The sequence below is a fragment of the Phaseolus vulgaris genome, chromosome 8 (genome assembly GCF_051622355.1).
Source record: "Phaseolus vulgaris cultivar YP4 chromosome 8, ASM5162235v1, whole genome shotgun sequence".
Taxonomy (NCBI): Eukaryota; Viridiplantae; Streptophyta; class Magnoliopsida; order Fabales; family Fabaceae; genus Phaseolus; species Phaseolus vulgaris.
Genome location: NC_143505.1, coordinates 2,192,591 through 2,220,177, shown reverse-complemented (window position 1 = coordinate 2,220,177; position 27,587 = coordinate 2,192,591). Strand labels below are relative to the sequence as shown.

Genomic DNA, 27,587 nt, shown 5'->3' with positions numbered 1-27,587 from the left:
ATTATTACAATCTACATTAGATTTTCTGTTTATAATTATAAATTATAATGTCATCAAACTAACTTAAAATAATAATAATAATAGAAAATGAAATATCCATTTGAAATACTGCCACGTGTTTTTTGGTGGACCCACACTTCCCCACGTGTCTAAATTTTGTGGATGCAGTGTACTATTTTGTGAATTAAAAAATGTTAAATATTATTTAAAAATAATAATTGTGGATTTGATTTAAATATGAATGAGTAGAAGGAGAATAGACCGTACTATCTCGTTCGCAAGAAAACGAAAAATCCTGGGCGGCGAGACAGTACCAACTGAAGCATATCATTCCCTCTCTCTTCGGATCTCACCGCCGCCGTTCACGGCGGTGCCTCCGCACCACTCGCCTCCGCTCTCACATCGAACCTCCTCTTGCCGGTCACTCTTCTTCTTCTTCTTCTTCTTCTTCTTCTTGTTTTTGTTTTTCTTGTTTCCAGAATATACGTTTGAATTGATTTTCTGAACCGAATCGTTTTCTGTTTTTTTAGGAATCGAACGGTTTGAATTTTTTATTCTCGTATTCGTTTCTCGATAATTTAAGGCTTAAGATTGCTTTGTGATTTTGTTGATGTTGATGTAGATACTGTGAAGGTAAAGTTGTTAACGATGGCGGAAGCCTCTGGTTGTAGGCGTTGCGGCTTGTTGGCTCTTTCTGGAGGCTGAAGAAAGGCGAGAATCTTATCTTATTCTGTTTTCTTGTCAATTGATTTGAAAATCTCTGCGCAACGAATCAAATTTTAATAAGTCGGGAATTGTGATGTGTTGTGGATGGATCTCTGAAATTTTTAGTCGTTTTTTACTTTTAACTTCTTCTATCTCAATTTACCGTTCAATAACAGTAATGATTATTATAGTTCGTCATTCAATTGGATTGTTGTTGTCTTGATTTTTAAGTAATTATTAAAAATATAAAAGTCATTAATCTTGACACGTTATATGTGATTAGATAATAACATAAAATAATATTGTTAGTGGATTTTAATTATTAAATTCATTAGAATACTGAGATCTGTGAATTCTTACTTCAAGGTAAAGCTTTGTGTTCCTCTAATTTGTGTACTGGCAGAGAAAAAAAAGTGTGTTTTCTCTGACACTGTGAGAAAAGAAGGATCCAAATTCATTGTTGGAGTTGTCGAGTTCATATTTGGCTATTTCAATTCGCATGTTACAGTCAGATTTTACTCATCAATTTAGGTAGTGGACTTCGATCCTGAGATAGAGTATGCATTTAGTGACGTTAGTGTCAGGTTTATGGCCGGTTTGCTTTAAATAATGATGGACGGTTTGTCTTCAGTTGAGTAGTTAGGGAAGTTAGAGCGTAGAACATTTAATTAATTAAACTTTTGAAAGATGTTTCAAGAAGTTCTTTCTTTTGGGGACCACTTAGTACGATGAAATGCTAGCCAAAATAAGTTATACTTTATGATACTGTTTTAGATTAGGTCGAGCAAGGAAAATGAAAGAAAATTTAACTTTGAAAACATAAATTGCGTCGTACTTTCCCTCTTTCAAGTGAATGGTCGTAATTTTAGTTCTCCCCTTGGGGTTACTTGAGATCATTTGCCTCATTTTTCTTTTCATCAAGCGCAAACTATCCTGGTTCTTATTGTCACTGGTGAACACTGATTTCCTTAGTCAGGTTAGGAGCTCCTGTTATAGATGTCATTATATATATCGCACTGATGGGAGGTGACTATGATCCTTCAATAGCAATTAAAATTTCTTTTTATTAAATTCGTCAGATTGCTCATTTAGGATAAAGTTTAGCATCCTTTCCTGCGCTTGACTGAATATTAAGATTTAGAAAATGAATTTGCCTTCAATATGTCTGTGTAGTGATTTTATTTTTCATTTCCTAACAACTTGCGTTATCAGGTGACATCTCCGATGTAGCAGTTTTGTTGAGTGAAATCTGTGTTGTAGAGTAAGCTGCTGTCATGTGAGAACATTAGGAGTTTTTTTTTATCGCATTTACCCAATTTACTATGATTGTTTATGGAAAAAAGTCTTTTCTGCAACATCAAGTGCCGGCATTCGAGTTTGGTGTTTGCCTGACAGGGAAACTCTCTGCCACTGCCACCTTCGTAGCTGGCATTCAAGTTTGCCTCCTCTCCTTTTCCTTTCATGTATCCTGATTTGGACGCCTGTTTACATGATGAGATGGTGGTTGCAACCTTCAAAGGACCTCATAGTCAGTGTTGTGGGAATAAGAAAATGGAAAGAAAGCCTTCTGGGAGAAGACGTGTATTTGTTCAGACTGATACTGGGTGTGTTTTGGGAATGGAATTAGATAGAAGTGACAATGCCCATACTGTGAAAAGGAAGTTACAAGTTGCATTCAATGTTCCAACTCAGGAAAGCTCACTTATATGCGGGGACATGGTCCTGAAGAATGACCTAAGTGTGGTTAGAAATGATTCTCCTCTTCTTCTCACTAAAACTTTTTTAAATAGGAGTTCATCTACCCCATGCCTTTCACCTACTGGCAGGGATCTTCAGCAGAGGGATCAGGGTAGACCAATAGAGGTTATAGGTTGCTCAGATATGTTTACAGGAACCAAACAACTAGCTAAGGATATTATGAAGGCAATAAAAATTGGCATTGAACCAATCCCCATTCAGGGTGGATTAGGTGGTGCATATTATTTTCGGAATAGTAACGGTGAAAATGTTGCTATTGTGAAACCGACTGATGAGGAACCTTATGCACCAAACAACCCTAAAGGTTTTGTTGGCAAGGCTCTTGGACAACCAGGACTGAAACGTTCAGTGAGAGTTGGGGAGACAGGTTTCAGAGAAGTTGCTGCTTACCTTCTCGACCATGATCATTTTGCCAATGTGCCCTGTACTGCCCTTGTGAAGGTCAGACATTCTATTTTTAATGTTAATGACAGGGTCAATGGTAGTATGCATCATAACAAGAAACAAATTAGCAAGATTGCATCACTGCAGCAGTTCATTCCTCATGATTTTGATGCAAGTGATTATGGAACTTTCAGTTTCCCTGTTGCCGCTGTTCATAGGATTGGGATTTTGGATGTGCGAATTTTAAACACCGACAGACATGCAGGAAATCTTCTGGTCAGGAAGCTTGAAGGGTTTGGAAGGTTTGATCAGGCGGAGCTTTTTCCCATTGATCATGGTCTTTGTCTCCCTGAAAGTTTGGAAGATCCTTATTTTGAATGGATCCATTGGCCTCAGGCATCGATTCCTTTCTCAGAAGACGAACTCAGTTATATATATAATCTAGACCCATTTCGAGATTCAGAAATGCTTAGAATGGAACTGCCCATGATTCGAGAAGCATGCTTGCGAGTTTTAGTTCTCTGCACAATCTTTCTCAAGGAAGCGGCAGCTTTTGGTCTTTGTCTAGCAGAGATTGGTGAAATGATGAGTAGGGAATTTCAGGGACACGAAGAAGAGCCTAGTGAGCTTGAGCTTATCTGTATTGAAACAAAGAAACAGTTAGATCAGGAAGAATTATTTTCTTTTGAAGCAGAAGTTGTAGACAAGGATGTAATTCAGTTTGAGTTAGAGTGTGAGGTTCAGGATTTGAATTTCAATGCAAACGTAGAAGAGAAACTGTCCGTGATTTCGCCTTTTCAAGTTGGAGCAAGAAATGGAGTCATTAGGAACACACTTTCTAAACTAGAGGAGAGTGTGATGGAGGAGGAGGAGGAGGGTGGAAGTGAAGGAGAGTTACCCCCCTTAGGTGGTGATGAATACAATGGTCCTGTGGGAAATGGGGTGCCTAATGTTTCAAACCTGTCTTTGTCTGTGAAAAACACGAGAACTGGTGAAAAAGCTTGGCAGCAATCGGGTGTAAAGCAAAAGAGTGGCTTTTTGGCTGGTACCTCATCTGGAAACACAACTGTGAATGACTTGCCTGCAAGCTCAAGTTTTGTGAAGTTAACAGATATGGATGAAGACAAGTGGAATCAGTTTCTTGAGAATTTCCAGAAGCGGTTAATCCCAGCATTTTCTAATTGCAAACGAAGAAATGTGAGCAAGAAGCAGAGACAGAGACTTGGAACTTCATGCCAATTTTAGGGGGACCATAGATGAAAGGTCAGGTGAGCCAATAAATATTAGAGGCTTTTACAATGTGTTTCATGGTACACATTGAGTTATTATACATAGATAAATAAGTACAGAAACTTTACTTTCGCAACACCAGGAGGAAGAACTATGCTGGAGTAGATAAGATAGTAAATGAAGATTTGCAGGCATGAGAAAATAGAGGGGGGGGGGGGGGGGGGGGGGGGGGGGGGGGGATTTTATTCAGCAGTGAGTGTGGAGACTGTGTCCTGATTTGCTTCTTTCTATTTTTCTACTTTATGGTTTCTGGTTAGTAGTATGTTGAATAATCGAGAGTAGTAGATGCCAAAATAAATTGTGTATACCTAATGTTTTCCTTGGAGATTTAAATGATATTTCTAGTGTGGTTTGTTTGTTGCCTTTAAATTCTTCTCTCTCTCTCTCTCTCTCTCTTTTCTTTTTGGAGCAGTTCATTAAATCATTGTATAAATCGGCTATTTGTTGTGATAACCATTCCTTTGTTTGAACGTGAAAAGAAATAGGAAGAAAGTAGGATAAAAGAATAAATTAGAAAATGAGGTTTTTGGGTTGCTTATATTAAAATAAATTAGAAATAAGAGGTTGAGTAGAAAGAAAATTTGATTTTTTTATCTTTATTTTTCTAATATGTGAAATTTGCATGTTTTTTCCTTTTATCTTTTCTTATTACTCTGAACATATTTTTAGAATGTGTCTAATTTTTTCCTCAAAAGTGAAGTAGCATTTACGTAACAAATTTATACTATTTGTTTTACAACAATGACGTGTATAGGATGAAAAGAGCGCAATGTAAAATATTTGTCGTAATGTAATAATGTAGATAAACGTTGTACGTAACTATGTATTATAATCTCAAATCTACTATTCCAAAATATGACAGCACATAAGTTATGTATTTTTTTATTTTTTATTTACACGTTCATAGCTATCGAGTATGAAGATGTGCAAGAATGGTAACACCTCTGCCAGGGTCAAATCCTCTGACAACAACAATAATGGCATTTCAACCTGTATTACTATTTTGAACTTCTCTATTCTTTTCACATGTCTTCTATGCGCACTCTTAAAGGCAAAGAGAAAATTAATTCATATGTGACAGGCTGAGTAAGTAGTGTGAGCTAACAACAAATCTTCTATTTTTCGTCTTTTAAAAAATAAAACCTTTTCCTTTCCTTCAATCACCATATCATCTTTATTTGTTTGTCCAGCAGAAAGCATAAATATTTATGGGTAGATGATGGTCCAATGTAAAACTTATTTGTTATTTAGCTACAAAAGAACTCACAAGACAATTGATCATTCACAAACCAAAATCATGTTTCAGGGTAGCATGAGATCCACCCTTGTTATCTGTACATCTTGACTCACATATGCAGCTAGTGACATTCAATGATTTTTTGTACAAATTTTCTTGAGTTACTCAAAAAGAATTTTCACAACAAAATATATGAACATGTGTTCACCCCATTTCCCTGTGGTTCATGGTGATTATTCTACTTAATTCAATCTGTTGTTCCTCTATTTGACTCACACTTCGGGAGAAGTTGGTGCTTGCAAATGACATGGTGTCTTCTTTCACGAGGCGCCTTTGCCTAATCCCCAATATAGCCTGCGAAACCTCACCTATAGAGGGGCGTTTCCTAGGTGATTTGTGCAAACATTTATGTGCAATTTTAGCAAGCTGTCTCACTTCTTCAACATTGCATTTTCCCACAAGTTGCATGTCAAGAATCCCATCTACACCATCGTAATCCATTGCAGCCTTGCAGTAAATGAAAATTTTATATGAAGAAAAAATCATCAGTCTAAAGATTTATAACACCAGCTCTTAGAATTCAAGACGAAGTAGTTACTTTTCAAAGCAAAAATAACTTACAAGGTTGATATATTCCATCAAATTTTGATGTGGGTGGATGGCAGTGATGAGCTCAAAAATTATTATACCAAAACTGTAAATGTCACTCTTCACTGTGAACTTGCTCGAGGAAATGTATGCTGGATCCATGTAGCCATATGTACCTTTAAGGCCAGAATTACGGCCATCAAAGATCTCTTCCTTTGAGAGCCCAAAATCAGAAACCTACATAATCAGTAACTTTGTTTCTTTAGAAGTCATCTGCTTTTGGGGAAACTTCAACATTGGAATTGTTCAATTCAGTTCCATGACGAAATATTCATTGAGATGTTTCCTAAAACAGCCTTTCATTATTATCATCATAGGTAGATTGTCCTAATCCATGACTCTAATCCCTAAATTTATGGGATTGATTCTCTCAATATGTATACTACTATTATCATAAAATAAACACATCATTCTTTAGTGTCAACACATCACAAATAAGTTTTACATATCATTGCCCTGCCGCCAATTTTAAAATTTAACCAGTTAGAAAATCAATTTATCCAATACCTAATTAAAATATACAGAAGAAAATTACTTGGATTTTTTAGACGGATTTTACAGTCAAAAGATTGGAGTAAGTTTTGAATGTCTTCAGTTATTTCCTCACATAAATCCTTGGCCTAAAAACTACCAACAATAAAATACCTCCAGGAACTCATTAATGAACACCAAATGATTTGTCTCGTTATTTCTCTGTAAAAGAGAACAGGAAGAAAGGAGGGGCAGTATCTGTCTCAGGTGCATAAAAAACTACATTTGGTTGCAGAATGCGGACACAAATTTAGCAGAACTAATTCAGCAACAATTTGAAAAGATGTCACTGACAGTTTCCAAATCAGTCCTTTTGAAACTTCCTTATTATGCTTAATTTACATATATTTCTTATAAACCACACTACCTGGAAATGACTAAAATGTTTGAGTTGATATCATATCAAAACATGAGAAAATGAATACATCAAAAAGCAATAGCAGAAGAAGCTTACCTTAGCTCTCATTGAGTGATCTAGCAGAATATTAGCAGATTTCAAATCACGATGTACAATGGGTGGTACTGCCTGTTCCATACATATTCATGTTAACCAAAGACATTTTCGTATGGTATAGGAGAAAATATAACATGAAACATACCCCTTCATGAAGGTATTCTACTCCGTGTGAAATATCAACAGCAATTTGCAGCCTTTCATCCCAACTCAATTCTTTTTCATCACCTACATCCATGCACAACAACTATTCTTAATAGAGGTTACATAAAACTTTATTTTTAAGATTAAAGGGCTAAAATAAAAATAATTTTTTTTCTGTTGTTACTCATACAGGGAAAAGGTGAAAACTACGTTACATGTACTAATAATTGTGGACTACGAAAAACATGTAAAAAAAGTAAGAGGATGGTGGAAGATCTTCCGTTTACCATATAAAAGGTTTTCTAAACTTCCATTACTCATGAACTCGTAAACAAGCATAAGCTGTCCTTTATCTACGCAGTACCCTAACAAATTCACAAGATTCCGATGATGCAGTCTTCCTAGCAGAAGCACCTGGATCAACATCACATTAAAAATCATTGACCGGCTAAATTGGTGAGCGATAATTAGTGATAATTCATGGAGCAATACTTGGAGTTGCTCAAACAAGAACCAGTATCATTAAAGTGAAATCCAATGGAAATGAATGGACATCGCCACGATTTAAAATTAAGTATTGCACCTGGAGAATCAGGAACTTATTTTGCCTTAGTAGGATTTTATGTATCAATGATGATGACCATAGTGCACAATGAAAATGCAAACTCAAATAATTTTTCAGATCATCCCATGTATGTTCCAAACCAGTTCTATTAAACAGCACACAACACTAGAGTTTCCGTGTGAAGTCACTAAAATTGAGTTAGAGCATCTGCAGTAAAGGATCTTATAAAAAAACTCGCATGTTCCTATCATATCACATCAATTATTATAAGCAGCTCACTATACTCTTACAAATTTTAATTCAATGGTGAACCTCATATCACACCCATTTGACTCCAATGATAGTTTTGTTCTTGGATTCAAAATAAAGGAAAAAGTTCTGCATCCCACAACCTTTTGTACTACTAAGCCATGACAAACCAGAGTTAGCCGAGCAGTACACCTGGTAGGCCAGGTGGACCTTGGCCTATGACAGTTCCCGAGCTGGTTTTGTTTGTCCAACACCTGTTCTTTCAAGTAAGAACACCTAGTACTAAAGTGGTTGTTTGCAAAGAGCCTTAACTATATCAACTGGGCGGGCAATGAGACCCAAATCCTAGGATCAAATCCCAGCCAGGCAGCTTTGACCCAGCAGCCCCCCTCTCTACACAAGGTCACAGACCTTTTTCATAACCCAAAAAAAATGAGCAGCATATACCTCCGTTAGAAATTCTTTCTCCCCTTGTTTGGAATTGGGTGCAAGCATCTTCACAGCTACCACCTCTCCTGTAGGCATTGTGGCTTTATAAACTGTGCCAAATGACCCTTCTCCCAAAGTATTTGTGAAATTTTGTGTGGCCTTTTGAATTTCCCTAGCAGATATAAAATTTCAGTTAGGCCATTGCAAATGTTAATATCCCTGGATGCATTTTTCATCAAAGCAATTCCAAGTGCCATTTTCTCCTTTTTCTTCCAAACAAAAAAGCAATGCAAATAAAATTTATCCCGATTCCACAAACCAAGTAATCAACACTTTTTTAATGAAGATTTACATGCCTAGTAGTTATGCAAAAACAAAAGCATTGTGGAAGAAAGAAAGAGCACATATAATGTTCAAGAGATATGTACTTACTTGTATGAGTACCTCAGAATGCCTGATACAGAAGCAAACGCATCTTTATTCTGATGATTCCACCCAGCTGGAGAGTTTTTTGAAGGATTTGGTGATCTATAAGTGGCTACCGAACTGGTGAGGGAAGCACTGAAGTCAGTGCTTGTTCCTAATCCATTTGTTCGTATAGGGATAGCTGTTAAACTAGGCTCATTCGCAGATCGGCTAAGATGAGTTCGCTTATTGTACCACCTTATTCCAAAATACACTAAGCAAGCCATCAAAACCCCAAGGGCCACTCCAATAGAGACACATATGACAACTAAATCGCCTTGATCAACCATCCCTTGACCTCTCTTGATATTCAAAACTCTCAATCATCTTGCATAAGTCTAGCACTAGAGAGGTTCACTGCCACAATAAGCTAATTCAATACTTTATCCAGCTAGAACAGACACCAATTCAGCAATTTATCCACAACCAACTTTGAAGACGAGTCTAAGCAAAAATTCAAATCAAAATACAATAAGAAAAGCTTTTAACTATTCAACAATCACTAACATGCCAAAAGACTCAATAATTTACCACTTTAACGTTGGTGTCCAAATAATAACTCAATTGACTCTCATGAACATTGGAAATAAAACCACCCACCAAGCAAACCCATCATCATCCATTAAACTCAAAACCCACCAACCCAAATTCTTCTTTTTCCCAAACCAGACAGCAAAATCAGGATAGAAAGAACCTTGATTCAGAAAAACAGCTTCCACCGTGGTAGTCACGCTTAATAAGAATGAGGTGGCGAGATGAAGAAGAGAGAAAGAAGGCGTAAAGGGAAATTAGAACTGAAAAAGGTGGATGAAGAGGTCTGAGTTGGAGGCTTCTTCATGCTTTGAAGCGGAAACAAAACAAAACGAAAAACGAAGAATAATTTGGTGGGTCTTTCTTCAAACACAACGACTGCGTCTTTCATCTTCATTAAAAAACAAAACCATGTCATTAATTTGCTAAGTGCTGTTCATAAATGCTTACATTTCTTCACTATTTTAATATTTTAATCCTAATTATGTATCCGTTTCCTTAATTTCATGATTAACCTTTAACGCTGTATGAGAAAATATCTCAGTTTCCATTGTGATGAATATGGATAATGATATACAAACAAAATGCACATGTTTGATATTTTTTTTTCTACTTTCCTTTTTATCATATAACTTATTATAATTTTTCTTCTTCTCAAAAACGTCAAATAATGCATCTTTATCAAAAAAAGGAAATATAAACTACACATTAACAAAATTTATTATATCTAATAATAAATTAGCATAAATAAACAATTTATCAATTTTATTGTAACTACCTTAAAAAGTATAGCAACTATAATATGTAAAAATTTAACAGTAGCATCAATCACTATTAAACTAAAAAAATGCATTTCAAAAATTGACTAAGTCTATAAGTAGGTCAAGTAAGTACTACCAAACACGAAAACGTCATAAGATAAATTTTTTAAAAATATCAAATTGAGTAATTTTTTAATATTATTTAATATTACCAATTTACGATTTTTTTATTTTTTATTTTATATATTTTTCAAGCATATACATGAAATTAAGATTAAATCTCGACATATACTATACAAACATAATCATCTCTCCATAATATCACAATATATTAATATTAAAAATATTTTTTAAAGTTTCAAATTTCCATAAGTTGATGAGACTCTTAAAATTAAAAATTAAAATTCAATCTATTTATATGAACTTCATGCTTTTATATAAGATTTTAGGTGTGTGGCCAATCACCATTTTTGTTTTAATTCTCTAACTTTTCTTTGACAAAAAACAAAAAGAGAAGTGACTTGGTCAAAGATGATAATTTCGTAATTTTTTCCATAGTAACTTTTTTTATTTTATTTTATTTCTTTCCATGAGTTTACTCTAATACTTCATGCTTGTTTTCTCTATTTATTTATGTTATATAATGTAAATTAAAAAAAATATTTATAAATTATTTTATTTTTTGTTTTAAAAGTTAAGAATTCAATGAAGTGTATTACATAGAGTTTTTTGGAAGGGTTTCTTATAGAGGTTATGTTTAAACATTAAATGAAGAAATTAAGAAAGTTATTGTCTATTTTAAAAGCGTTTTGTTTGCATTGATAGAAAAATGATTGGTGAAGACTTGTCTTCGATTATGATAAACAAATTCAAAATTAATTATTTATTTCATATTCTCACACTTTTATTGCAACTTGCTGCAATAAAAACGTCTGCATCACAAATAATGCAATCACATTACAATATTTGACCATTCTCCACAAATTTTTATCTATAGATAACTTTTTCTAACCTATGTAGATAAAATAATAAATCATAAATCGAATTTACTTGTGATATAATTTATTTATTTAATATCAATAAATAATACTATGTATTTTATCGATTTTTTATATGTTTGAAATTAAAAAAAAAATCTTAATATGTTATTTTTTTTATATTTATTAATCTCTGGTATCTCATATTTTTTTTCCCACCGATCCATTCTTATGACTCATTCCTATATTTTCATGTTGAATTATTCAAACAAACTAAGTGTTAGAAAAATTTCTAATTTTTGAAAAGAAAAATGTTCCATAAGTGTTAAGGAGTTTATGAGTCTTGTTTGCCATAAGTAGTTGTTGAGTGTCATGTGGATATAAAACTTTTAAGGTATGAATAAGACGAAGAAATATCGTGAATTCAATCAAAAGATATTTTTAGACCAATTAGGGAAAAGGCTCACATGAAATTTAATATTGTAGGTTGCAAAATCATTTTTGTTATATTAAGATAACTTAGTTGAATAAAATTTATTTACTTTTTATATGACCTGATAATAATTACGCATAAAAAATATCATTAAATAGAATTTAATTTTATAAAACTAAAAAATAATTAATTATTATATTAATTAAATTAGATACTATTTTAAAAACTTAAAATAATTTCTATTATTAATAAATAGTTTCTAAATTGATAAATGATTACTAAATTGATATATGATTAACTACTTATACGGTGTGCTAAACAAAACTATAGTTGAGATTGAGTACTCTTGAAGTGTTCATTTTTATTTTATTTATTTATTCTTTGCTGAAAAAAAATCCTATGTTTTAACTATCAATCATCTAGATTTTAAAGTTGGGATCTAAAACATTGATATCTAATTAGATACCAATTTAGAAACTATATATCAATAATTAATAATAGAAATTAATTTAGATATTGTTCCTATTAGGGAGATGGAACCTAGAGAACTATTGAAGTCTTCGTCTTTCGATCGGGCAGGTTGTTGGGTGTTTGACTGGGGTCCTTCTCGTCTTCGTGCTTCTCCTTCGGCTCTCGGTCTCGGGTGAACACCAAATTGGGGTACCTGCGGAAGGCACTCCGACGCTGCTCAAGTCAGTAAAGCGAGTGATCGATATTCGGGTAGGTGCACAATAATAAATGATGTACCTTTCTCGTTGGAATGTGTGTTATTTATATTATTTTAATGAGCTTACCTCATTGGGTCTAATTAGTGGAATGGATCTCACTTAGGGTTGTATTACCTAATTCTTAATGATGGTTTAGCTTCACTAACCTTGGTTTGAGCGTTAATGGTTATACGTGTTGGTCGGTCTGACCGTGCATCATGTGTCGGTCGGTCGGCCAGGTAGACAGAGACACGTCAGCGTATGTCTCGGTCATCTTGGACAGAGAGATCGAGACACGTCATGATGTTGATCGGCCATACCGGTACAGATACCAATAATAATATCTGTAATAATATTTAATCTAGTCAATATAATAACTAATTATTTTTTATCTTTTTAAATTAATTTTTATTTAATAATTTTTTTTATAATGTCACGTAAAATACACAAATTAACTCCCTTGTAAATAATAAATAATGTTTTGATGAATAATAACATAAGTTTAATGTTGTGTAAGACAAATCAACTTGTAAAGCGAATATGTATGTCTTTATTTGGACACACTCCTTCTTTGTAACTTCATATATTCTCAAGCCTGGTATTTATATAGAAAAATATTATTTTGACATCCACTTTTTGCATTGTTCCAAATTACACCTTTCAAATGATAGAAGTTGTGAAATGTAAAATGATATTTTTGTCATTTGAAGTAGTATAATTTGGAGCAAGAGACGTCAAATTATCATTGCTCATTCATATAAGAGAAGAATGTGCCTCGGAGTTTAACTAGGATGAGAAAAAAAACAGTAATATATGTCTTTTTATTTTTAAGATACCTTATAAAAGACTTAATGTAAAATAAGTTATTTTTTAAAAATAAATTACCAACAAAATATTGTCCACAAAATAATCTGTTAATAAAGTTATTTACGAACAAATCTATCAGTAACAGTAATAATTATCACGAAAAACTGTTTCTAATGAATTTTTTTCCTGTCAATAATAATTAGTTGTTGACGAACTTTTTGTTGTGGTAAGAAAAAAGTAAGAAAAAAAAGTTCTTTTGATAAATGAGTTTGAAATTCACTCCTTCTATCCTTATTATTTGTGAACTATATACTATTTATATAAAAATAAATATTAATTTTATTATGCGTCATGATCATCCTTAAGAATACAATATATTTCTCTTGAGTGTCTTCGTTTTTTATTCCCACGCATAAGCTAGATTTCGCTTCAAAATTCTAATAAATTATAAGAATTTAAAAGAAAAAATATATATATTATTAGACATCTTATATCAAATAAAGAGATACATAAAAATATATTATATAAATACATAGAAATACCTAACAAGTGGAATGTGTAAAACTTTCATAATTAAAATTTAATATCGTATAAAAAATTAATCCTGAAATGTTTAATAGGTGTTTATTAAAAATATTATTTTTGTCTTACTACTTTTTAAAAGATAATACATAAAATTGAATATCATCATTTTATAGACGGATCTATAAAGGTGAAATGATTGATATTTTAAAATTTTCTCCTTCACTTAACTGAATGTTTGGTCTTGAGTAACTTCAAAAGTCTTTTCAATTTGTTTTTCTTTCTCATGTTGGTGTCTCGATTTCCTAGTTTGTACGTACTCAATTAGAAATATTTGTTTTTCTTAAGTTGGTTAGTTAGTTGTTTTGCTCGTTGTGAGAATGATCTGTCTTTGTTAATAGAGAGTTGAGTGACAGATGCTAATGATGTATAAAAGTTAAATTATTCCTAAATGACTCATATTTATTTTATTTTTTCTTGCTGATAAATTATAAAAGCTTTACTTATGCCATTACGATCTATTCTTGACTTCAAACAAATAATTCACACTCGTAAACACATTCCCACTATCCACTTAAACATTCTCAAACTGCATGCATTCCAAAATATCTATTCTATTTTTAGTATGAATAGAAATCAACGAACAACTATATGTTTGTTATAAGTCCTATGTTTGCATCCTTTTTTGCCTCATCAAAAACTACAATATAAAGCAAAAACCTATATCATACACATATAGTTTCTAATTAACACAGCAACTTGGTGCAAAACAGTGAACCAAGATAGATAGCTAGATATCCATGTCATTACTCTTAATCTCAGTTTCTAGGCTCTTGGTTATTGATGGGTGGCCTGTGACTTGGTTTTCCCTTATAATCCTTATATATCAGGCTTGCAATCTCTTTTGCAGCCTCAGCAAATCTCTGTGTCTCATCTTTTTCACCACTACTTTTTCTTGCTTCTTCAAAAACTTGTTGTTCAGAATTGCAATCTTGTGAACATGACTTCGGGTTAGTGCTGGTGGAATCACTCCCTGGGATAACATATTTGGTGGATTTCAAATATTGTTTTCGCCCCATTATCACAAACTTCTGCATGAATATTAAGTATTGTCAACTTAATCTGTATAAAATATGTATCTAAAGATCGATTCATTATGGAAGTTAGCTTGGCTGATATGTTTATCATGCATATTGGAAAGAGATATATAGTCTCTTTATAAACTACACTACAACACTGTATCTTATTGAAACTGAAATTTTAGGCAATGTAGAAGTATCAGTGAGTAGAACCTGAGCATCATTCTTTTGGTCTCGTGATCCAGAAGGCTTCAAACCAGCATTATCGTTACCTGTAGAATGGAAGCAAACATATGAGGAGCCATGAGTACAATTTCTTTGGTAAATATTAAATAACACACTATGATGAGTTAGCAGAAGAAGAAGATTGGTTTAATTAGTTGATAAGGTGTTAGCATAAACTTTCATCAAAGAAAAAGACAAGGATGTGTTGGGCTTTTCAAAGAGTAAGAAATTGCTGCAGATTCATTCACACAAATCATAATATGTACATAATTGAAGAAAGCAAGTTTTCACTAACATGATAAAACAAAACAAGTTTTTCAGTCTAAGATGAGTGATGCTATCTACACTCACAAGTGATAAAGGGATTTCAATACTCAGTTATGTTTTGGAAGGTGGTGCCTGGGTCCCTGATAATCAACAGTGAAAGCTACAAAACCATCCATTTTCAGCTTTCTTGGTTTAATAGTACTTTTCCTCCCTTTACATTTTACTATTTTATCATCTCCCTCCCTTTCATCATGATCAAACTCACATATTCCATCAGAATAGGTTGCACCTGAAATCTTTGAAGTCTCTCCATCTGCTCTTTTTCCATTCTCAAAATCAACATATTTCACTTCCTTTCTGCTGAATTTCTTCCCTCCAAGTCCTATCTTCCTCACATGACCAGCTCCACCTCTCACAAATGATTCCTACATCATTCATTCATTCCATAACACATGATCATTTGTATATGATTATGATAAAATTAATTAATTAGATAATATAGTTCATAACAAAAATTGATATATACCTCTTGAGCAGACACTTCAAGCTTGTGTTTGTATCCTACCTTACCTGCAGTTAAAGTTGTGATAACCAGAATCTTTAGCTTGATCTTTAACTTTTGGGAACTAATTAATTAATAAACGCGGAATTAATATTATTTTACCTGCTGGAACAACTCTTGCTGAAGAATCCCCTTGGACAGTGATGACCAAGAAACATCCTAGTAAAACTGTTGAGAGCACCGTGATCTTCATCTCACTGTTTCTTGTTTTCATGAGTTTGTGTTTTTTTTTTCTTTGAACAACTGCTGAAAGAGAGAAAACTTAACTAGTGCAGTATGGGATTTATACAGTGTTCAAAGCTCAGACCAAGTCAAAGCTAGGGTTCCGACTCCTGTTCTTTTCATCATTATATTATTCCTCGGTGTGTCAAAAACTTAGGAAAACTGAAAATCATGCTAATAGATTAATAGAAGTGCAATTAATTACACTAAGTTTGTTTTTATAAAGTACTAATAAGTTATTATTATTAAATAATAGGGTGTTCCTCATAATCTCAAGCTAGAATGCTATATATGGTAGGTATTAAAAATCAGTCAAGTCTTTATTCGCATAGAGCAATATTTTTTTTTTGCGAAGATCGAGTGATGTTATTTATATAAAAAAAATGTACATAAAAGTTATAAAGGGAGAAATGTTAAATAAAATAGATAAGTGATGTAAAAAACATTAACACTAATTTAATTTTTAAGTATTTTCGTTTTACACATATTGCCTAAAATTTATAAAACTTGCTAAGCATATTACTGATGTAATATGTTCTGTTAAGTTTAATACTCTCATATTACTAAGATGTCGAAGTGAAGAACAATTTAGTTTATATACACATTCATTTCTAATCTATCAATACGTCTTTTAAAGATAAAATCGTGATAAAGTTTTAAGTTTCACAACAGACAATATCTTAAATGCAATGATTAATCTTAATAATATTATCTTAACGGACTTCACTTCTTAACATAACATAATACACTAACTTCTATCAAGTTAAAAAAATATAGGTGTACCTGAGTGGAGAGATGGGGCCAGGCACGGTCGGTTGATGTAGTATAGTTGCTGACGTGTCGGTCTTCTTCTCTTTCGGTCGATCGCTCCTTCTTGGTGTTTCCTTCAGGCGGGGAGGGTACCTGCGAAGGCACTCTGACGCTCAAGTAAGTATGAGATTCTAAGAGTGGTTTAGTAAGTGAATGAAAATGTACCTTTCTCTGGCTTGAACATAGTATTTATAGGATTGCCTAATGGGCTTTCTATCCCTTGGGCTCGGAGTGGTTATGGATAGGTCTTGTCAATCGTGCTCCGGAATACTCGGGGAACATATCTTCTTTTAACGCGTATTCCTTATTTTTCAGAGGTGTATCTTAATTGCTTTAGCTTGTTACAGGTGCACTTACATTTATTATGCGTTCGGTCGGTCGGCTACGTGCGTTCGTCCGGTGCCTATCGGTACAATAGGTATAAACAATCCATATATACTCAAATTTAAAAGAAAAACTTGCATATATATATCATCAAAATTGCTTTTTTATTTGATGTTTATGCAAACTTATTCCATAAGTTAACGATCTTCTATAAGAACCTTGAGTGACTCAAAGGGATTCTTAAGTAGAGTGGTTTGTTATTAAAAAAAATGGAATGGCCTATTAATTATGTTTGCTTTTTCACGTTAAGTTGTACTACACAATGATACGTGTAATCAGAGATATCCTTGTAAGATTGGAGAGAGGAAGCAAATGGTAAGTTTTTTTGCAGTCAAATATGGGTAAAGGCTATGTTTGACCTTGGTTGGTTAGAAAAGGAGTAGGTTCTGTCTCCACACTTGAATTATTTAATGAGGAAACACCCACTTCTCTTATACCACGTTGAACAAGATATAGACCAGAATGGTGGTGTTTTAAAACAAAAATAATGGTCGTGTCAAGAAGAAGACAAAATGGTTTCATTGAAATTTGTTTGTTGATGATAGCATAAAATGAAGAGCCTAGGATTGGTTTTGCATGTGCATGGAATTGCGAAACCATTTGAAGAAGCAATGAATAGATTAATTAAAGTATTAAGGTTTTGTGTTGTACAGCAAAGTTTAAGAGCACGAGGGCGTGACCTCCAACTTCATGCTAGTGCTCTCTTTTTCAGAACGCCGTGCCTTCACCACCAAACTCGCTTTCTTTTCATATCAATATCATACTTTTTCTACAATCTTCTTCAAACTTAAATCAACAAAATACTAATATTCTAACAAAATAAAATCTTTTATTTAATCTTGTCATGTCATATTTTCATCTCAACTAGAAATAAAAACATTTTATAATTGAAGTAAGAATATGTTTCAGTAAAAATTATATCTTAATAAACTATGTATGAATTGCATTGGTAAGTGAGATTTGAAGTCATCAAGAAGTGGACTTTAACCCTAACTCAACCATATAAAATCGGCTCATGAGTTTGAGGTTTGCACCCATTTATATACAATGAATTGTCCTCATCTCTAATCGATGTGAGATTCCAACAAAAGTCACGAAAATAAACACATCTTTAAATGTAAAGTGATGGATCATTCTAAAATTTTCTCTTTGGCTCAAGTGAAGGTTTGTCTTGGATAACTTCAAAAGTCTCTTTAGTTGGTTTCTCTTTCTCAGATTGATGTTTTGATCCCCTGGTTTGTATATACTCAATTAAAAATATTTGTTATTTTTAGGTTGGTTAATTATTTATTTTGCAGATTGAAACATTAAGTGGTAGATGTTAGTGATATATAAGGATTGGATCACTTTTGATCAATATATTTTTTTTCTAATTAAAAAAAAAACTTATAAACTTATTTTATAGGATTTAGTTAGATTTAAAGTTTATTTTTAATATATTTAGATATAGAACATAGGATATAGAGATAATGTTAATTGATTTTTTAAGTTAGTCCAGTATGATATCAAAACTTATAAATTATTTTATAAATATTTGTGATGAAGAAAAGTGTTTTAAATTGAAATATATACGTTATTAATTTTTTGGTAGTTCTTATCACTGTTTTTTTTTTTTTTTTGCCTTCTTAATTATATGAAAACTCTAATGAGCTTGTCATAGTGTAAATTGATGTTTATATATAAAAGAGATTCACCGACAAGTAGCATATGTTGCTTATTATAATTTATGTATCTTCACTTGGATTCATTGTCTTATTCACCTGGTGTTTGGGGACACTCCATTTTTGAAACATCACAATTTTATATCACATTTCCACAAAAAAAACTAAAAAATCACGTTTTCGAATCATAATATTGTACGTGTCTAGGTATATATCTTGATAATATTGACTGGTAAATCCTCTAGTTACAATATAATGATAGTCGAAGATAATATGATTAGTGGATATATATTATTATATTATTAGTAAGTTTTAAGAATAATTCAATTTTATAAAATTGATTTATAGAAATAAATTTTTAAACAAATTAAATTTATTTTAATTTTATAAAATTAAAGTATAAAGTTAAATTTTATACGATTATATTAAGATGTAAATTTTTAAGTTTAATTCAACCTTAAAAAATAATTTCATAACACACCTACTCGTTATCTATAATCCGAACATGTATTATCCATGTTAGTTTTGTAGAAATAAAAAATATTTTTTTGAAAAAAATATACATATATAGGTCGCTTACGACATCGCAAATGTGGAGTCTCTTAGTTGAAACTTGAAGCAGTATTTTTAAAAAATGAACTCAATAATAATGCTTGTGAAAATCCTGGTCAAAAACAAAAATAAATATGTTTATATATATTCTAGAAGAATTTTAAAAAAGGTACATTTATTTATTGAAATGTGAATAATTTCATTTATATAGTTGTGTTTTTAGTGATAAATAGTGTATAAAATCGTTTGCGTCTAACAAATAGAAGATTATCGTAAGCACTTTTTAAAAAAACTGCGGTGTGTGATTTCTTTTAACAAAATAATTTCAATGGTTTGCATCTGCATACTATAGTTTTAAATTTGAAAATAATATTTATCTTAAATTTATTAGGTAACTAATTTTTAAAAATATTTTTTAAGGATTAAGAAGACTTAAATAGTATCAATATGATATTTTATAAGCCTATAATTCCTATTTAATTAAAATATTTAAAATTATAAAAGTTATTTATGTGTGTAGTGTAAAGTTATTTTAAACATGTATCATGATCGACTTTTCTAACTAGTTTATGAATAACAAAAAGAAGTAACATTTTGCTTGAGAAATAAAATAGCCAATTAACCAAAACTTGTATTGAAATTAATTAATTTTGAATTTGTTTCTCCATATGAATAAGCATGGTTTTTTGTTACATACATGTATGTGTGGGAAGGTTTTGAGGATTTGGGGGCTTTAAAATGAGTTCAATTTTCAAAGAAATGAAAAAATGTTCACCTTTAATGAACATAGCCACATGCTATGCCACCAAAATCGCATTTAGAAGCACTACAAGAGGATTATTTAACAACCCAAGAAAAGATTCCCCAAAGACTAGACCTTATAAATTTGTCATTTATCACTAACTAATTTTAGGGTTTTGAGATTTTCTTCTTGTCATTTATCAATAAATTTGTTATTTATCACTAACTAACAACCCAAGTAAATTCAGTATTTTGAGGTTTTTTTTTTCTAGTTATAATATTTTGCATGTAGTTTTGCTGGTATAAAAACATTATTGATTTTTCAGCAAAAATCTTGATTGTATGACTTTCGTATCTATGTTTTTTTTATGTATACAAAGGTCTTCCTGTTATTTTGTGTCATGTCTGGTGTGTTTAGAAATGTTTTTGGTATTGTTTAGTAGTTATAGCTCAATTGATTAAAAATTTTATATATGAATTGAAGTCTTCATAATATTTCCATCTATTAAATTTTTTTATTACCGATAAAAAAATCACTAACTAATTTGATGGTACATTATATCTCTTATGCTTCAATGAAAATATAAAAATATATTCTTGTTGAATCTATAACCCTGGACACAATGCTTAAGAAAAAAATAACCATCTTTGTCAGCACTTGTTTTCAGTCTAATGGCATTTGTTTTCAGTCTAATAGCATGCATATCTGAAATTCATCCAACATTTCTTCATGAAATTTCCTCAAAATCCACTTCCTATTCCTAATTCTACAATTATTGGAAATGATGATGTTTATAATCCTCATACACATATCAAATTATTACACGATAAATTTAAATAAATTCACGTTAATTTTAACTTAACTTAACTAAGATGTGAAGTTATATAATAATGATTAATATAAAAACTTTTATAATATATGAAAATATAGATTTTAATATTATCGTCTAATGACAAGCTACTCCTAACATATTTTGCATTAACATGTAGTTTGATACTTATGCTTCTTTATCAATAATTAAAATTTGAGTTATGGTTTGATATATAATGAAATAAATTAACAAAACCTTCTTGCTATAACATATATACTCAGGAATGAAGAAAGAGTTATTTATATACTCAGGAATGATGATTTTAATTCATAATTAAATGATAATACAAAAGAAAATCCACTGTAATAGATACTTTTTTTTATGTAAGGGAATAAACTATGGTTAAGGAATATTATTCATGATTATGAAACATGGGAATAAAAAAAATCCCCATGATAATGAGGTTATAAATGTAATGATGAAGGTATTGGATGAAGTATAAGGAAGGAAAAGGAAAATAATAGTTAACATCCTTGATAGGTATGTTTACGCACTGCGGCATTAAAAAAATCTTACATACACTTAAATATTGTCTAATTTCTTACCTCTGATATTAGTTGATATTGATGAGTATTATTAGATATTGTTAGATATTTCATATTTATGTGATGAACTTAGGTGTGTTCAATATATACAAGAAATTTATCCTATTATTTCTTTTCTTTAATATAGTATCAGAGTCAAAGGAAATGAGGTGTTGACTCTAGAAAATAGTCATCTAATAGACGATGAAACGTTTGACGACGACTATACATCTAAAGAGTTAGTGTCGGTGGTGAAAAAAAAGAATATTAACTTGATTAGATGAAGACATATAAAAAAAAATGATAAGACTTAGTAAGGTAAGATTCACTTAAGGTAACTTTTTCTTTAATAACTACAAATGAAAGAAACAAAGATCAAGCTTGCAATCACGTCACTTAGTCATTCAAGGTACCAAACCAACGAAATTATGATACATTGCCATGAACAGATATTAGCAAGCATCTGTCACATAACTGGATTGTACTCGAGAAAATATCTAGTTTATCCATTTGCACAAAAAGTTGGGATTTTTTTCTACACTCTTTAAATTTGTTGAACCATTGTTTTCATTCTGGAATACTAAGTTAAAGGGTGCTGCTTGGACGCCAAAAATTGTTATTCATTGTGATGCACTCGCTTGGATCTAAATCCTTCCCATTAATTGTTACAAGGGATGCATCAAAATCTGGGAAAACAACCACAAACACTTGGCATTAGCATGACTTTATAAAAGAATCAAAATGGGTATACAAACACAAATCTGTTTGCACAGGAGTTACTAATGGTAGAATCTAGAAATTATAATTAAGGAATTCAGCCGAAAAGAAAAATCATCAGATAAGCTATATTTTATATCTTCATCTTTCAACCCTTATCATTAAATCACAATAACTTTTTCCTATCAGTCTATAATTTTGGCAACAATGGAGTGAATAATTCCAATAGTTTGGTCTCGGGTAAATTAACATAGAATACAACTAGATGCCCTGCACGCAGGAAAGATAGGAATGACTGCAAGAAATAGTAACTCTAGCATCCATCTGAATATCGCATCTCAACATTAAAAGTTTTTACCTGGGAATTAAAAACTAGAACAATATTATAGATAAATAACAATATCATTTTTTATAATCTGATCAAGATCAAAACAATATTTTAAAGTTAACCACTCTCTTTATGAGTAAAAAACAAAGGTTGGGAGAATCCATTTACACGAGAAAGTTACATATGGTCAATGTTTCAAGACAAGCTTCAAAACAGTTACATTACAACAGTGAGCCGTCGAGCAGAAAAGCAGTTAAAATTTAGGATGCAAAGTTTCAATGCCCTAAAGCATCTCCAATTGGTAAGGTAAGAAAATGTCTTCAAAAGAATCTTTCCCGCACATCAACAGCTGCATACCCCTTTTCAAACCCGAATGTAGAAGTTAATAATCTTTCCTTCAGCAGTGTACATCAACTCCACATCCCAGTCACGCTGTCCCACTGCCTCCAGCATTATGTTTCATCTTGAATTCCATTCAAAAAATCTGTCTATGGAGCTGAACCATTATTCAGAGTCAGGCATGCTGTTCATTACAGCTAGAAAGACATTTTACTGATGAAGAAAATCAGCCCATTGTGAAGAATAACATTATGAATGGTCAGAGAGATTGTCATTGCAAAGAACATACGTCAAGAAAATCATTGCAAATGTTGATGTACGACTGACATCATGTCATAAGACTCAAGCTTAGTAGATAGAAGCATCAAACCTCGGGTCATAGAAACAAACTTGATTGTTGTATGACTGAAGAGCACACGCACCAATCCATGACCAGATCTTTTTATCCATATCATATAGAAGGCCTTTCCCTTGGTTCCAAGACGTGAAGCAGATTAAATTATCCTGCCCAAAGCATTCAAATCGCTCCGCCGATAATCTGAATAAAGCCCGAAAATACTTCGGGGGCATCCTACTGATCTCCACCCACGTAAATTTGGTATGATCCAATTCCCAAATTCTCATACTCTGTATGGTACTATAAAGGCCAATCCTTCCAACAAGAAAGAGACGCTTTTGGGTACCAGCAACCAAATAACCATCCAACAAAGATCGAGGGAACTTAGCCGGAATATGTTCCCATTGACCTGTGTCTAATCTATACATCATCAGACCAAGCGGTGAAAGGGTTTCTAAGTACAATCTGGAGTCACAATACGCCATTTTTGAAGAGCAGAGATTAACTGCTGGCATAATCTGATGAACTGTCCAACTGTCGATCTTTGAGTCATAAACTTCAGTTGGCAATGACTTGTCACCGTAAATATCACTTGTGGCTATCACTTTAAATGACCGATCCACCCGATCAACAATCAATATCAGTTGCCTTTGTTGATTGTAATGCATACTAGGCAGTGCCCTCCAAGTTTGAGTTAGGGGGTTACACACCAGGGTCTTGAACATTAGCCCATCATGCCCAGAAAAGCAAACAAGACCACCAGAAGAGCCAACCAACCAGAATGCCCATGGTGGCAAGAAAGTGAATGGTATTCTGTACCAAGTTTTCAATGGCAAGCTGAAAACCGAACACTGCGGGATCGGCGTGTTCTTCCAAAATGTAAGGAGACACGGCCCATGTGATGGCACACTGGAATGGAATTTGAGAAAACTACTGTCTTGAAGCAGAGCATTCCACCGGTTACAAACCAATCGGAGCCGGAAAATTAGAAACGGGGGCACCCTAGCTAAGATCTCATGCAACAAATCCTCGGGCAACATTGCCCATATATTATCCTCCATTTGTACATCAGCATGCACTACCTTACCAAATGTGGCAAGAGTTTCCTCATCCAAGCCCCTTGGTTTGGTCTTAACAACCTTCTGCCGCAAAGGGCTCGTGTTCCTCGACCCTCCCCGCCCCATAGGACTAGTATTCCTGAACCCACCACTCCTTGGAGGGGAAGCTTGCTTGCAGCACCTCCCATCTCCTCCAAAACCTCCATTTTCTACTGATAGAGCAACACAAGCTCCAGACCCTGATTTGGAAGAATGCCCTGCGCAATCCATGTCCTCCGTCTATCTAATTCCTCCAAACCCCCAAATCAAGCAGAATTTCAGATTCAAAACATATATTCCACACCCTCACACCAACCAAAGAACAGACACCTAATTTTTCCAGTCCCCGATACTCCAGAGCTAAAATTTCCGACACCCTAGATCAAGATCCAAAATGGTAAACATCCCAAAACCCCATATGATCATATAAATAAATAGCGCTAAAAGATTGGATTTTTAAGCAGGAAGCCATGGAGGGGGTGAAGAGAGAGAGAATTACCTGGGATTTTGGAAGCACGCAGTCCAATTGATGAGGGAAAAAGGTGATAGAGGTGGAAGAATTGAGATTGTGAGAAGAAGATGGAAGAAGGAACTTTGGTTTGGGTTGGATTTGATTTACTTTGCCACTAATTGACAAAGGGAACACAAAATTCAATAATCATTATTACTGTGTGCTACTTATCCCACTCCCTTCTATGATCAGGTGCGAACGCATCCACAGTATCAACCCCTAACTTTCCGCCACCTCACCACCTCTATATTCATCATTAATCCCTCACTGTTCATTGCTTAAAGTACTCTTTTTAAATTTAGGGACTAAATTGCAAGGTTTACCAATTCAATAATATATTTGTATGCAATTGTTCTAAAGGTAATTTATATATAAGAATAACTGTAATTAATTGTTCTAAAGCATTCAGCAATTTTTATTATAATAATTCAATTTTTATAGAAGCATCTGGTGGTTCATCGGACGGCTGATAATGCTGGACAATTGTGATCGGAGGGAGAATAGTGCTGCTGTTTGGTGGGCCCAAAGAGATTGTGAGGGTGACAGAAAAATAAAGTCTTTTCAATTTTGATGATTCATTTCTTGATATATTTAATTTGGATAATTTACATTTTATCTTAATTAAATTTATTTAAATTATATTAATTGTGATTTTGTTCTATGTTTATGTTTTATTTTAATTAACTTTATGTTTGCGTTTTTTTATGTTACAATTGTCCTATTTTCATTTTTAAATATTTTATGTTTCTATAATTTGAAATTATTCGTTCATATAAAATAGGTAACTTTTCACAAACCTTATCAATTGATCGGTACATGTTGTTTTTAGTGTCTTGTTTTGATGTGAACATATATTTCTATGATTACTATAAACAAAGATGATTTTATGTCATCCTTATCCCAACTTTTTTTCATTTTTTTGGGTTTTTAACCATACAGTATCCAATATTTTAGAGTTTTTTTAGAGTTCTCATCCAACATTTGTCCAAAATAATTTGGTGGTTTGGTTATTTTTGGTGTGTTTTTTTTTAGTTTTTATACAATCGCGTATTTTTTTTATTTTATATGATAAATTATTTTTGAAGTATTGTATAATTTAAATTTTATTAATTTATATTTATTTATGTCCTATTAGAATTTGATAAGTCAATATATCGACTATTCTGAATGACATCACGGTCTCTAAAAGTCAATATCGATTAAGAAAATAAAGTCTAATTAAAAATTATTGAATTTATACTAATCTTTATGCTTTTTAATCTAATTAAAAATTATTGAACTTATACTAATCTTTGCAAAAGCATAAGATCCAATAGAAAAATATAAATAAAGAGGGAATTTAATAATGATTATTTAAACTTTAAACTGAATAATTGAGTACATCTCATCTAACTTGAGCGTCAAAGATACATGTCTATTAAGAGTACAATAATTGAAGAGAAGATGGAAAAAACTTAATAAGAAATATTCAATCTCAAAAAATTATAAAAACAATTTAAAACTAATTTTTTAATTTTTATAACAATATTTATTTTTTAATCAATATATGCAATAAGATATTTCTCCTTTCTATATGATAGAGATGATTGTTATTGTTCTTACAACAAGGACCAAGAATACTCAAGAAAGGTTAACAAGACTTAATTTCTTTCCTTGGTGGGAACTCTTGACTTCATCTCTTGGCTAGTACACTCGATTAATGCTCTCGGCTGACACTCTCGGCTTCTCCTCTAGGCTGGTGTTCTCGGCTTCTCTTCAAGGCTGGTGCTCTCGGCTTCTCTTCTAGGCTGGTGCTCTCGGCTTCTCTTCTAGGCTAGTGCTCTCGGCTTCTCTTCTAGGCTAGTGCTCTCGGCTTCTCTTCTAGGCTAGTGCTCTCGGCTTCTCCTCACGACAGGTGGGGGGTACCTGCAAGTCGCTCTGATGCCAAAGTCAGAAAAGGTTTAATATTTATCAGATAAAATCACTCTTACCTCTTTCTATCTCTGAACTCCTATTTATAGAGTTTCTTTAATGGGCTTTCCCTTTACTCTTGGGCTTTCTTTCTGCACCTTTTTTATTATTTGTGCACCCCTCTTGCAAGTTTTTATCTAATTGGGCTTTTACAACTTTTATATTTTTGTTTTATTCTTGTCTTTATTGCTTTCGGTCAAAACCTCTCGGTTTTAACTTAATCATCTTAATTGTTATACTATGTAGTTCTCGGCATGAACCTCTCGGTTTTACCCTATCAGTACACTAGCCCCCCAAGACAGAAATATTTCAAGGTCTTGTAAAATATTCATGTCTTAATAAATTATAGTATATTTGACATTTGATTTGATTTGATATTGAATGCCTCGGTTTTTGTGCCTTAACTTGCTGAGTTAAGTTGATTTGACGTGAACTTCTTGTTGCAACCGTTAGATTATACCTTTTTGAACGGTTTCAGATTGCTTGCAACATTTCAAATTCTAGGGTGTAACTTTGGGTTATAAATAGGGTCTTCTTCTAAATTTTTACGAATGTGTTTCGTTGTGTATTGAGAAAAGCAGCTTTCTTTCAATCTGTAACCAATTCGTGCAAAGGTAATGTCTCTTTCAAGTTTTTCTGCTTCTGATGATTTTTCAAGCGCGGGTGGTGAATCAACTGGGCGAGTGGTGCGAGAAGAGGATCGCCAAGACTCGAAGTCTTCATCTGCTACCCCTTCTTGTATGAATGATTCAAATGGAGCACCGGCTGTTGATGCTCCTCAAGAATTCGGCATTGTATTGCCTCAGAGAAAT

General features: G+C 32.6%; 4 protein-coding genes across 11 annotated transcripts; 1 reads left to right on the top strand and 3 right to left on the bottom strand.

The window, feature by feature from the left end:
• The first annotated feature begins 222 nt into the window (after window positions 1–222).
• Window positions 223–4,506, top strand: LOC137823968 (phosphatidylinositol 4-kinase gamma 7). 2 transcript variants are annotated; one of them, XM_068629371.2, is made up of 4 exons: window positions 223–420; window positions 623–711; window positions 1,918–1,981; window positions 2,101–4,506. In XM_068629371.2, exon 4 carries the CDS (start codon window positions 2,167–2,169, stop codon window positions 4,090–4,092), a length of 1,926 nt encoding a protein of 641 aa, XP_068485472.1. In that variant the 5' UTR covers window positions 223–420; window positions 623–711; window positions 1,918–1,981; window positions 2,101–2,166; the 3' UTR covers window positions 4,093–4,506. The 2 variants fall into 2 exon arrangements, with proteins under 2 accessions (XP_068485472.1, XP_090149592.1); XM_090293466.1 differs by lacking the exon at window positions 1,918–1,981.
• Window positions 4,507–5,364: 858 nt separating this feature from the next.
• Window positions 5,365–9,939, bottom strand: LOC137823967 (calcium/calmodulin-regulated receptor-like kinase 2). Of its 3 annotated transcripts, none has more exons than XM_068629367.2 (8): window positions 9,554–9,939; window positions 8,827–9,216; window positions 8,413–8,566; window positions 7,439–7,565; window positions 7,153–7,235; window positions 7,008–7,079; window positions 5,996–6,199; window positions 5,365–5,881 (listed from the first exon to the last, which is right to left on the bottom strand). In XM_068629367.2, exons 2-8 carry the CDS (start codon window positions 9,147–9,149, stop codon window positions 5,579–5,581), a joined length of 1,266 nt encoding a protein of 421 aa, XP_068485468.2. In that variant the 5' UTR covers window positions 9,150–9,216; window positions 9,554–9,939; the 3' UTR covers window positions 5,365–5,578. The 3 variants fall into 3 exon arrangements, with proteins under 3 accessions (XP_068485468.2, XP_068485470.2, XP_068485469.2); XM_068629369.2 differs by having other exon boundaries at window positions 8,827–9,303; window positions 9,391–9,801; XM_068629368.2 differs by having other exon boundaries at window positions 8,827–9,303; window positions 9,554–9,763.
• A 4,248-nt stretch (window positions 9,940–14,187) lies between these two features.
• On the bottom strand, window positions 14,188–15,981 carry LOC137827041 (uncharacterized). 4 transcript variants are annotated; one of them, XM_068633241.2, is made up of 5 exons: window positions 15,833–15,981; window positions 15,695–15,738; window positions 15,434–15,593; window positions 14,890–14,948; window positions 14,188–14,688 (listed from the first exon to the last, which is right to left on the bottom strand). In XM_068633241.2, exons 1-5 carry the CDS (start codon window positions 15,942–15,944, stop codon window positions 14,416–14,418), a joined length of 648 nt encoding a protein of 215 aa, XP_068489342.2. In that variant the 5' UTR covers window positions 15,945–15,981; the 3' UTR covers window positions 14,188–14,415. The 4 variants fall into 4 exon arrangements, with proteins under 4 accessions (XP_068489342.2, XP_068489343.2, XP_068489344.2 ...); XM_068633242.2 differs by having other exon boundaries at window positions 14,188–14,685; XM_068633243.2 differs by having other exon boundaries at window positions 15,458–15,593.
• Window positions 15,982–22,599: 6,618 nt separating this feature from the next.
• Window positions 22,600–24,978, bottom strand: LOC137824425 (Galactose oxidase/kelch repeat superfamily protein). Of its 2 annotated transcripts, none has more exons than XM_068630068.2 (2): window positions 24,814–24,978; window positions 22,600–24,691 (listed from the first exon to the last, which is right to left on the bottom strand). In XM_068630068.2, the coding sequence occupies exon 2, from the start codon at window positions 24,543–24,545 to the stop codon at window positions 23,229–23,231; it is 1,317 nt and encodes a 438-aa protein (XP_068486169.2). In that variant the 5' UTR covers window positions 24,546–24,691; window positions 24,814–24,978; the 3' UTR covers window positions 22,600–23,228. The 2 variants fall into 2 exon arrangements, with proteins under 2 accessions (XP_068486169.2, XP_068486170.2); XM_068630069.2 differs by having other exon boundaries at window positions 22,600–24,558.
• Between the last annotated feature and the right edge of the window lie 2,609 nt (window positions 24,979–27,587).

Bases quoted from the DNA above. Each gene is read 5' to 3' on its own strand.
- LOC137823968 (XM_090293466.1), top strand. From the start codon at position 2,167: ATGTATCCTGATTTGGACGCCTGTTTACATGATGAGATGGTGGTTGCA.
- LOC137823967 (XM_068629367.2), bottom strand. From the start codon at position 9,149: ATGGTTGATCAAGGCGATTTAGTTGTCATATGTGTCTCTATTGGAGTG. The intron at 7,236-7,438 runs GTAAACGGAAGA...GCATGGATGTAG, and splicing joins TTTAGAAAACCTTTTATATG to GTGATGAAAAAGAATTGAGT. The intron at 5,882-5,995 runs GTAAGTTATTTT...ATTTACTGCAAG, and splicing joins TGATGGAATATATCAACCTT to GCTGCAATGGATTACGATGG.
- LOC137827041 (XM_068633241.2), bottom strand. From the start codon at position 15,944: ATGAAAACAAGAAACAGTGAGATGAAGATCACGGTGCTCTCAACAGTT. The intron at 15,594-15,694 runs GTATATATCAAT...TGAATGATGTAG, and splicing joins TTGAAGTGTCTGCTCAAGAG to GAATCATTTGTGAGAGGTGG. The intron at 14,949-15,433 runs GTGAGTTTGATC...TCCATTCTACAG, and splicing joins AACCTATTCTGATGGAATAT to GTAACGATAATGCTGGTTTG.
- LOC137824425 (XM_068630068.2), bottom strand. From the start codon at position 24,545: ATGGATTGCGCAGGGCATTCTTCCAAATCAGGGTCTGGAGCTTGTGTT.